The sequence below is a fragment of the Grus americana genome, chromosome 3 (assembly GCF_028858705.1).
Source record: "Grus americana isolate bGruAme1 chromosome 3, bGruAme1.mat, whole genome shotgun sequence".
In the NCBI taxonomy this organism is placed as follows: Eukaryota; Metazoa; Chordata; class Aves; order Gruiformes; family Gruidae; genus Grus; species Grus americana.
Genome location: NC_072854.1, coordinates 60,524,220 through 60,536,447, shown reverse-complemented (window position 1 = coordinate 60,536,447; position 12,228 = coordinate 60,524,220). Strand labels below are relative to the sequence as shown.

At 35.8% G+C, this 12,228-nt stretch overlaps 1 protein-coding gene across 7 annotated transcripts in view; it reads right to left on the bottom strand.

Moving 5' to 3' along the window:
* LAMA2 (laminin subunit alpha 2) overlaps positions 1–12,228 on the bottom strand; it is a 379,531-nt gene that overhangs the window by 38,549 nt on the left and 328,754 nt on the right. For all 7 annotated transcript variants that reach the window (XM_054819583.1, XM_054819586.1, XM_054819585.1 and 4 more), the window contains 3 exons: positions 10,901–11,044; positions 9,846–9,979; positions 4,322–4,481 (listed from right to left, as the gene is read on the bottom strand). In XM_054819583.1, coding sequence (XP_054675558.1) covers positions 4,322–4,481; positions 9,846–9,979; positions 10,901–11,044 — 438 coding nt within the window. The remainder of the gene's footprint in view (positions 1–4,321; positions 4,482–9,845; positions 9,980–10,900; positions 11,045–12,228) is intronic.

The following is a 12,228-nucleotide window of genomic DNA, read 5'->3' as shown; positions in this document are numbered from 1 at the left end:
CGCAATACAATAAGCAAACTGTTTCTACTGTACTTAATGCTCAAAAACCTGGAAACAGAGCAGATCGTCCAAGCTAAAAGACCACTGTGAACTTGACTGGCTACACCTGTAAAGTTCATGCTGAATTTTGGATGCAGAAAAAAGTGCAGATGACAAAGCAATTAAAACTCACATCCCATCACAATTCTTTAAGCTAGGGTCACGCACATGGGGTAAAGCTCATTAGATTATAACATAGTACCATGATCAAGGTAGTAATATTTGACAGTACACAGAGTACTCAGCTCAAAATTATCCTTCTAAAAATACCTAGTTTCATTTAAATTTCACTTCATCAATATGAGCTGATTGAAAATCTATATACTTAGCTATTTGAGATAGACAAACACCTGCTGTTTTCCATACAGCAATTACGAATATTAAGATCTTGCAAGAGAATATGGAGAAGTGCAACTTGAAAATATTCAAGGAAAAGTATGACTCAAAAGACTTAACGTGCTGGTGATATTTCCCAGGGTAATTGGGAAGGTTTTAATTAGCAACAAGTATGAACTTAATATCACTTCTGAGAAATTCATGACATCTAAGTATCATAGACTTCTACTCAAGTCAGATGAAAGATGGTTTTTAAAACTGAAAATGAGCCTTCTTTTTGAATACAGTGCAAAGATGCATGCAAAAAGGGATGTGGACAAAATCCCAGTACAAATCTAAAGCACTCCAAAACTCAATAATACAAAAAAGCAGATTTCTGAGGCAAAGATTTAAAAAATATCAGTGACCTTGATAAATGTCCAAAGAGCTTCATGGTTTTAGAAGAGAGTCTCAGTTAAGGTCTTCATTGTGTGAGCCTGACAACTGTACCACATGAGGACAAAAATTCCCAGAAAAAATTATCATTTATCTTTTAATTCACAGACTGTGTCTGAGCAGAGCAAGTCTTATTGTGTTTAAAACCCTGCAAATATACCAGCCATACCAATCTTACAATTGTCTCCTGCCTCTGCCCTTATCTTTTTTTACCTAGAGAGAAAAAATAATTCAGGTTGTTTTTCCTGAATAAGATGAAAAAAATGGAGAATTCTCCAGAAAATATCTCTTATTGACATTGAAAACAGCTGTTCTGGCATCAGACTTTTGCAGCATCCATAATTCCTGTTCCTGTTCTACATTGCACCTCATACTTGATCCTAGAACTGTCTTACGTGCTGAATTGTGCTCACTACCCACTTCTGCCTCACTGCATCTAACTAAAAGAAAAAAGAAAAACATTCAGAAAAGGGTTCAGATTTAAACGTTACTGTTTTCCAGGTCCTTTTGTTTACCCTGAACATGAAGAGCCCTTGAATCCTTTTCCCTCTAAAGATTCTGCTAAATCTCAACTTTTTCCTAAATACACACTTCATGAACCTTCATTGTTAAATAATTCTTATTGGCTAAGTATTATTCAAATACTATTCGTATTTAAATATCAAATAAATACCCCAAATAAATACTACTACTAATAAACATGAAGTAAAAGCAGTAGATATAACATTAAATATTCTAAAATTCAAACTAATTTTTCCTCTGACAGTGCAGTTTATGTGAGATGATCTTTGTTAGGAGTGGTGACATCTTTTATTGGAGCAGGAGGTACCAGCTTTGGGGCCTGGTTACTCAAATGGTACATATGATCTCTCTTTACACCTTTGCCTCACTTTTTCTACCATCAAACTGTAATACTAAGAGCTCTTTATTTAACAAGAAAATATCTGTAACACTTAAACCTAGAGATGACATCAAGTAAAACATATATTTTTATTAGTCTAATGTGACAGCTTTGCTGTGGAAATTAGGACTAGGCACAAGACTACTTTATGCTGTGGCACAGAACAGCCGATGCTGAATTTCTGTATCATTGATTCTCTGGATTCTTAATGTAAACACGAGAATTTTTTTCAAGTAGAATTCAGGTGAAAGCTCCGGCCTGGGACATTTGATGTTCTAGAGCTGTGCAAACATAAATGGTATTACTATGTTTCAATACTTGCCCCACTTGCCTTCTAATAATTCAAATCTAAAATAAAATTAAAACAAAGTTTGGGTTTAGGCTGGCATTTGAGGTTGAAGTTTCACGACTTCTTTGCGGGATCACCCAAAGACAATAAGCCAAAACTCACCTGACCATGCATTTTCTAAGGTCTCAACAGAGTCAAAGAAATTTAGACATTGTACAAACCAGAGTCTCAAGTGCTTTTCTAAATGCAGAATGATGAAATTATTCATTTAATCACAATTCTGGCCCTTACGATTGCTACCTGAGCCAGTCTGTCTTCCAAGCTTGCAGTCAGACTGACAGTTAAGCATTTTAGTGAGGTGGGCAGACACAACCCTATAGCCTCTATGAAGTGATGGGTTTGGGCCTTTGGTCATCGTAGCTACACAGCACTGCAAGCACTGAATAGTCCTGACTCAGCTGAGTGCAGTGCTTATTCCACTGAGGAGTTACGGCGAGTCAAAACCAGGACGTAATGCCAATGCAATTAAATTTGTTACTGGTGAAAACAGGAGTGGAAATTAAAATTTATCCGACATAGCAAAAAGCCAAGAATGAAAGCAAGCTGTGAAGTAAATTAGGTGTGGGAGATAAAGCACCTCTCCCTGGTTTATTTCCATTCCCTTTGAAATAGCAGATCAAAGGGATAGAGTACAGAAAGCCAGTGAGGCCATTCTGGTTTTGTAAGGGTCAATAATTTCTGCAGTACAGAGCCACTTTTAGCAACTGATGATTCATTAATTTTAGAAATATGTTTCGAGGGTTCTTGTTTAGGACTAACAGAAGAAACCAAACACCTTTAGTTGCCTCTAGATAGAAAGCAGGAAGATAGAGAGCAAACCAGAACCTATGTTTAAGGCTGTAAGGAGAACACAGAAAAAGGTGACAGAAAGGCTGTTTTTTCTAATATGTAATTCTCCAAGAAATTCTTCCATTGACTTCCTTGTCTATTTCCCATGTGAAATCAAATTACATAAAAGAAAATGCATGGCAGTTATATGGACCCTTCAAGTTCAATAAGAAATGTCAAGATTCATTGCATCCGCATCTTTAGAACTTGAAAATGTTTGTGATTATTTGTGGATCCATTTCAGATAAAACAGAGAGAATGGATCTGAGTTCTACTTACGTGGACCGACTTGCAATTTCTCAGCCCAAAATATCATGACATTTTTTCCTGTTCCTCTGAACATTCCTTCAGTGGAATCTACATTCTCTATTCCTTTTCTGTGCTCTGATTTTGTCTTCGACTCTCTAGAAATGTGCACCCACACTATTCTCTATAAGAAAGGAATATGTCTATCCACACATTTCCAAACCAGAACCATCTAGAGAGTTAAACTTTCTAAAAACTAGAAAGTTGGACCATAAAATATTGTGCTATTTCAGCACTTGAGGACATATACATACTTTAGTGTAAACAAAAGTTCTTTGAGTTCACTGTTTGGGAAAGTCTGAATGTTAGCTTTTTTTTTTTTTAATGCTAAATGAGGATTTTTAAATTTTTGTAATGTTAACATTAAAAAAATCAAAATATTGATCAGGAACAAAATAGCTCATTTAAATTGTTTTGTAATGAATGCTACTGGAAAATATATGCTAATTAGTACTTATTGGAGAACATTTGTTGCTGAAAAATTTCTATCCATTCTATTTGGCATAAATCTTCTATTCATTGCCATTAAGTTAAGCCATCTAGAAGCAATGAACAGGCAAAAAGAAGAGAAAATAGGTCAGGGATCTGACACAGGTAGCAGTTAAAAAGAGGGATAGTACAGGGGGAAAAACAGGACCAAAAATGAAGAAAATAAAACAGAAATGTCAAAAGTAGACTGCAAAGGATGAAGCGATACTGTGGGTATATGACAAAGAAAATCCCCTGAATGTAAAGGAATATAACTTGTTATGCACATTGTTAGGAGCCCAGGAATGTATGGAAACAGGGATGAGTTCCTCTCACTATGATACTGAAAGCCTGTTGGGGCAGCAATATGTCCAGGGTAAAGCACCCAGCTACCCCGCAGGAGTTAGTTCTTTGGGCTGAATGCTGCATCAGTACGGCCAGCCACCAGGCTGCTGATTAGAAATTAACAGCGTGGTCTGTGCACCTACATGTCTAGGTAAATCCCAATAATCTTTCAAGAGTGCAGGTGTACTATTTGCTGATAAAGCACCTACTACAATGATGCCAGCATATTAAAGTTTACTACTTCTACTGTAAGTAATAACCAAAATTGTCCACATAAACAGCCAGTTAATACACTAGCACCAGCAAGACGTTACCTTTATTTTTTCAGTTAAACCACCAACAAACAGCATGGCATTAACATCTACATCCAGAATGGTATATCCAGGTGGAGAGACAGCACTGAATGTGGCTGGCACGATGCTGGCTTTAGGACCATCCAGAGCTCGCACTGATATTGTGCCATTTTTCCCAGTCCTAGAGATTTTAACAAAATAATTGAAGCATACAGAGTCAGTAGTCAAACCAAACATAGGAAAAGTCCATTTTAGATGACATCTTTTAATAGAGGCATGCATTACTGGTTTGATTATGTTCCATTTTGATACAAATGAATAGAGTCTTAGGCCTGTGTAAGTTAAAGACATGATCACAGAACCAGTTTATTTTCTCACCTCAATGTCCTTTTTGAACAAAATTCACTATACAGATGAAGTGGAACTTTCATTAACTAAAACAAAGAAGTTGCATTTTTTAAAATTATTGTGATGAAATTAGTGTTAAGTAATTGTTTCTTGCTCTGAAAAATGATGCAGGCAAGGTTCCAAATTAAATTTCTGAATTTCATAAGGTTTATTAGATTATATTTGAACTGAAATGAATGATCATGTGATAAAGTACTTCAACTTCCTTCACTGTGATGCAGAGTTTGCACTTTCTGCAGTGGAGCTCTCTGCTGCTTATCAAACAGGCACAAATCCCCTTACATTTAAGGACGTTACCTCATTGTCCTCTATGAACCATATCGGATATTGATGGTAACAACAGCAAAAGAATTTGCCATTTGTTAACAGTTTCTGTAGCAGGTCGTCTTCTACTCTTTAGGTTATATTAATGTAGTAACTGGTATGGAAAGGGTTTGCTGACATATTTTTACAATAGGAGGAACAGAATGTGGAGAGAGATGATTCCTCCTCGTCTTCCAGGTATATAGAAAGGTTTTTCAAAGGAAACTTGAACAATTTTGAATCCTTTGCAGTAATTTGCTTAATATTACTTTAGCTTACAGTAGTATGGATAGTAGCTTTCCATAGAAAGCTTACTACTTACCTAGCAGACATAAACTGTTAGGCATTTATAGTCACACTATAAATTAGCGTTTCATCCCAGACGGATGGACCATAATCAACACACATAATTTCTTACGGCACTATAATATGATTGTAGAAATAAGCATGGAGTGTGACCCAAATCCCATCATGTGCGGATGAAGTATCTAGCATCTAGTATGTATCTAGCCTGTAAAAAAATCCCTTTGATTTTCTAAGTAAGTCCTGAACTTTGCTGCATGCAAAGATGCAAAATTCCTTTTTGTCTAATTAGGGGGGGGGAAAAAAAAAAGATTGGCTTGGGGTATTGAACTAACAAGCAAACTAAAAGTTAAAAGCATACCTTTCAGGAAGAATTGCCATTTTTTGTTAAATAAAGCTTTACTTGAAGAACTTACATTTAGAGCACAGCAAGGAAGACTGCATAACTTAGGCTACTGAATAAGCTAAATAAAGACATTGCTATCCTGTACTTACAGAATTCCTGGATTTAGATAGTTTACTGGACCAGGGCTCTAAGATGGTGGAAAAATCCTATAAGACTATGCTTTTTTATGTCTAAAAAACACTCTTCAGAAATTCCTTTGTTTCAGAACCTATTACCCAAAAAACAGAATGAGTTGAGAGTTTTCTTATGAAATAAAATAGAGACGGAAAAAAGTCACTTAAATTGAAAAAGATTTAGTTGAGACATTTCAGTTTTGATAAATTTCTCGTGAACTATGAAGCAGGGTTGCAAAGTAATTTTGAGGGTTTCCAATCAATAGGGAATACCTTTGTAGATCTATGCTGTCTTGCCTGCTTTGTAGTCAGGGATCTCAAGGCTTTCAATGTGAAAAATGCATATTTGCAAAAAACCACTGGAGCTCTTTGATTACCCACCTGTGCCTTGATCTGGCAGCTCTGGAAATCACATAGATGGGACTCTCAGTTTCCTAGTTTCCTCCTAAGTGACATCTGGGATATGTGAACATGTAGTTGCTCCAAATAATTTTAAAGTTGGCTAAAGCCATCCGCATTATTCTAAAGGATTATTTTTTAAAATTTCCTTTTAGTGACAATATTTTACCTTTCATTCCAAAATGAATTGAACACTAAGTAGATAGCTTTCTCTGCAGAAGACATTCCAAATTTTTATTTTATTTTTTTCAGAAGGTTTATTGATGTGACACCCTTTAAAGGATAAAAGTTCTCAATGTAGTAATTGTTGAAAGACTAACAGTTGCTAGAGACTTTTTTTAAAACTGCTTAAGTCTGACGCTCTCCGAAAGAAAATCATTGGCACTTTCAATCTATATGGTGCTGAAATCAAGATTCCAGTTTAAAAACATCCAAGTGCAATAATGCAGAAGTCACTGAGCAGAATGACACTTTTTAGGGTGTCTAATATGTCACAAATAGCACGGATGTCTTTCATCTTCAAACAGACTGAAATGCTAACAATGGAGTCTCTTCCATAAATAATTCTCTCTTATTTAAGGAGAACAATTAAGCTTGAAGAAAGAACTTGACTAACTTGACAGCAAAGAGACATTGCTGTCCTGTGCATGACAAGTCATCAGGTTAGAAGATATTGTTCTATTGATAGTCAGTTCTGCAAAACTGGAGGATTACAGAAGATGTACCAGCACTGTGTGGCTGATCATCTGAAAAATTTACATAGTGCCGTGCATGCAGGGTTTTTTAGGAGATGATGATGTAAATGAGATGACTTTTGCAAGTCATCACCATTGGATTACAAAATACCACGTAGAAACCTCTGCTCCTTGACCCCTTGAAAGCACAGAAAATCTTCATGGGTAAGTATGGCTTACGCTTGCCACAGTAGTTTAAGACTGAGTTCTTGCTGAGCTGGGCTGGATGTGTCTACAGTGAACTTGTGATTCAAGCGTCCTTTGTCCTCAAAGGAAGGGCGCTGCTTAAACCCCGTCATTAACAATTAAAACAATGGTAATACTTAAATCACACTTGATTAAGATCACAACTAATCAGGTTCTGCTCCTAATGGAGACCTGCCGAAGTCAAGTGACGTTTCACTGATCTAGGGAGCCTCAAAAATATTCTATTGTGCATTTGACTGTTTCACAAAATTGACATTATTTGCCTGTTGCAGACCTGCTTTAAATCATTTTGTCACATACTGTTACGCCAGATTTTCCTTTGTTAATCGATACTTTGATTGATTGCAGTTCTTAATGCAAATCAGATTTGCCCCTATAAGCAGGTAAGTAACTCTGTAAGTGACATTTGTTAAATTCCTGTACCATCAAAGTATAGGAAATTCCTATAGGAAAGCCTATAGGAAAAAACAAATTTTACTTCAATTCCATACAAAAAAAAGAAAATATTTCCATGATAACCTCTGCATATACAATAAAATGCAAAGTATTAGTATGCTTTAAACAAAAAGGTGATGAAAATTAAAAGTGTCCCTGGAAAACAGATGCACTAATTATCAATTTGGTCTTAACACACTGGAAATTTTGGCACAGATGTTAACTGAACTGAACGTCCCTGATCATTACTTAACAGTCAGCTTTTTCATATTTAGATTTCAGTCAGTATGCTGAGTGACCTTGAGAATTTCATAACCTCTGGGCTACCTCATCTCCTCTTTTTAAGGCCCTTTGGGATCCATGATTAAGAACTGCTATCAACCTTTAAACCTACCATCTTGTTATTATTGTGTGTCAATGCCTGTCACGATTGAAATCAATGGCAAAATTCAGCAAGGCCAGAATTGCATCTTATGTCCCCATCCTAAGTTGATGCCCTGCTCCAGCTGTTCTGGTGGCCCTGTCAGATTGCTAAAAAAGTCTGTGGCTGGAACTGAGCAGAAATTTAGAGAAAAAAAGAGTGAGAGAATGAAATGAGTAAAACTCTCCAACAGCTTATGAACAGAGTCAGAGGAGAGTTACTAAATAGACTAAAATGTTCAAAGTTGAAGAATCTTCAGTAGGGTACGTGATTTATGAAGTCTGCCTTAAGAATGCAAAATCAGTCCCAAGTTCTTCATCTTAATCCCACAAACCCAACTAATGTCTCTGTAATGTAATTCTCCTAAACACTCCTCTGTACTTCAGATTTGTGCAGCTGTAATTGTTCTAAATTGCTGATCCAGCAGTTCATTCAAAACTAATGGCATGCACATCCTATACATCCAGAACAACCAGCTTAATAGGCAATGTGCTTTTGTAGGATGCATGAATTTTTATACCATGTCCTGGCTCCATATTCTGCTGAAGCAGCTTTTTTGTAAATGAAAGTCTGGCGTTACTGTGTCATGAAGTTATTTTAGTATGCATAATACGAACTGGTGAAGATTTCAACAATTCGTATTGTACCCCAGTTCGTATTTCCTAGCAATAAGGTTTCATTAAGCCTGCTTCTGGAGACAGTGCCATAATTTTATTTAATTCTCTACTCTTAATGGCTGATTTCTGTGATTTCACTAAATTATTTAAACTGGACACCATTTCCTCCTCTGAGAGCTATGGATATAACTGGAATTAGATTGCTTTGTTTTCTTTCTCCTTCTTTCTCTTATTTTCTGACTATATTATCGCTTCTATGTTTAATATTATGTGAAATTAACTGTAATGATGCAGGAGGAATTACTGAGCTTCATATCAAATTGTAATATAGACAATGTTACCTAAATTACTAAGATCTGTTCGGAAGTAGAGGATAAAGGATATAAAGTTATGTAATCCTTATGCTGTAATTACTACACCATATGCCATGTGTTTGCTATTTGAATGGAAAATATAAACTTCAAGTAACAAATATGAAATTTGAATATTAAGGTATTGGTATTTTTAAAGTTCAAAAGCATTCAACAACTGATTTCAAAGTAGAAAGTATAGTTTAACTTTCCACAACATTTTATCCTTGGATTTTCATAGACTGCATCTTTTTAAATATCTCCAATTTGAAGAGACCTTCTGCCTATGGAAATGGCATTTTGAGTAAGAATCAAGATACTGGTGTATGGCAGGCTGCATTTGCAGTCCTGTATCAACACTAGAAATTCAGAAAAGGTGCTCCTCTTTGAAATTCAACGAAAAAAGAATAGTAGTTATCTGTTTGAGTGTCAAAATCTGTAACTGATTTAATTTAAAAGGAAGCTAGTTGAAGTAGGGAATCAATAGGGTGATACATAAACAGAAGGGAATATAAGCAGTCATAGATTGTTGATGCTAGAGGGGAAATATGTGATGAAAATAAATTCTTGACACAGAACAGTTCACATTTCAATAATAATTGTTGTGTATACACTTTTGGTACTATTGGATGCAGGTTCAAAATCTTCCATTAAACCTGACTAGAATTTCTCCTATTTATGACATAATCTTTTTTTTTTTTTTTTTAAATTGCTATTTCAAACGTAGCAAACATTTCCATGTAAACCTGAGGTATGCCAACTTGTGGACAGTAGATTAGAAGCAGAACTTGTTAAATGTATCCATTTTTTCTTTCCGAACCAAATATTGGAAGTGAAATATGTACTTGCCTAGAGGCTTCGATCCGGTACCAAAACCCATCATCAATGGTCAGATCTGGATACTCTACCCGTCCAACACCAGATCCCACATCCCACAGGAAGCTCACCTTGCCTTTGCGCATCTCTATGGCCAAGAAGTCAGTCTACATGTAAAATATGAAAATAGAAGCAATCTCATACTTTAATTAAAGGAAGTTTTCCAGAATTCTTCACATTTCAGAAGGTCTAATGAGGCATCAGAAATCCATATATAGACATTAAAGTATGAACATTAATTCTTACAGTAATCTAAAATAAGATTCTCTTTTTCCTGCTTTCATTGGTTCAGACCAGGAATTTCAAGCCAAGGATGGCAAGTGACTTCTGTCAGTGATATTCAGTAAATGGCTGCTAGACTTACAAAAGTGTTAATATTGTAGCCATCAAGGGAAGGATTTAACTCAGAGTAATGTTGTTTGTAAAAGATCCATTGGATGGTAGAAAGATGTCAGGATTCCAGGCTAATACATGATGTCATCTAGTCTTTTCGTTTTGTATTAGATAAGTAAAATATATAGGTCAAAATGTTTGAAATAATAGAATACTTTCCCCATTTACTGAATTATTATTGATTATTCTAGAAGTCTGTCTGCTATAGGGCTCATGGGAAACTGAATCATTCATCATTATTATGCTTGGAATTGTAGTCTTGACTTAAAATTACAACAAATAGGAGCTTTGACAGATGCAAGATGATTAACTACTTCATTCCCAAGGGAAAACCTACAACCAACCCAAAAATTACCCTGATGGTATTGTGAATTTTAAAGCTCTAATGTAGTCCATCTACGAGTGTCCCATTTCATATCTAGTTAAAATAAAAAAATATAGAAAAATATTTTCTGGTCATATTTTAGAAGTCCCTATATAAATACCAAAGACAGTAAACATCTAGATTATCTTAGACCCTCTACTACTGCTTTGAAGCCTCTAGGAGGAAAAAAAAGCCTTTCTCATCTTCTGTATTTGTCAGTAGCCTGATTTGATTGAGCAACCCTGACATGAAAAGCAGGAGACAGACTTACAAACTTGGCACTTCCAAGGTAAAAAAGCAGATTGTCAGCAACCACAGTCTTCACATTTAGAATGACGGTGTTGTATGTTCCCTTCTTTATTTCTGGTCTGTACGTGCGAATACAATTACCTCCAGAGGACACAGACACTTTGATCTTCAAAAAAAGCACAGCAGAAAGAATTCAGTCTACTGCTTATTATTCCAGAAATAACTTTAGATGCTTCCAAATAATTATAAGAATGTTACACTTTTTTTTTTATTCCCATTTCTGTGTTACATGTACCAGGGAGTTGCTTGGATATGCACAGGAGGTAGAAATGGAATTTTCTTTCTGGGATTGTTTATTACAAGGAAATACAAGCTCTTTGTGGCATTCAGATCTGAAAGGATGAACTGTATAGATTAAAAATAGCTAGAAGATATATTGGTCTAACACGAGCAGCAATGGAACTGTAGCAGTAGAGATAGTCTCTAAGTAGAATGCAGCCAGGAAAATAAGCAGCACTCCTGAGGGGATCACAGGCACATTGCTATCAGGTAGACAGGCTGATCTATTTTTTCCCTTGTAGTATCTTTGATTATGCCAATTTAAGACATCTTTTAACAATTATTTTTAAACCAACAGTTGTGTCTATCACTGCTTTTACATAGCCCCTAATGGAGTTGGTATTCATAACTAAGTTTCATTTTCACAGCTGAGTGACATACGCACTTGGATATGTGTGCTAGCCTCCTCAGGCTCTGAGCATAGATAAAAACAGTATACTGTTTGCTTTCATAATGCCAGCACAGACATAATGACAGTACAATGGTATTTCAATTCCAGCTAGACATGTTTATGTATTAGAGTAGATGTACATAACGGTATCACCTTATGCTCAGGGCAAACTTTGTCAAAAAGGAGATCCGTTGTATGACCAAACTCGCAATTTCCCTATCTCAGAAATGCTGAGCAGTTAAGTACTTCAAAGCCTTCAGACAAAAGATGAATGTAATAAAACCATATCATTGCTGTAGATTGTCTTTCTAACATGGGCAAATTTCATTGAGTATTTGGAATACACTTCTTTCCCAGGATCCTATTATTCTATTTTTTCCAACCATTTTGCAGGAACATTTCTTAAGTACCATCTTCAAGTATTTTTTTTCCTTTCCCACATTAGGTCACAAGCTGAATAACCTTAGTATTAACCAGCTGGTCCTTGAGTTTAGAGTATTATTGAGTCAGGGAGATGGACTCTAAACTCATTACATGGACTAGAAATATATTCTTAACTCAAGTTTGAGTCTGCAGAACTGCTACTGGACAAAGAAAGTCAAGAATATGGGAAAAGCAAA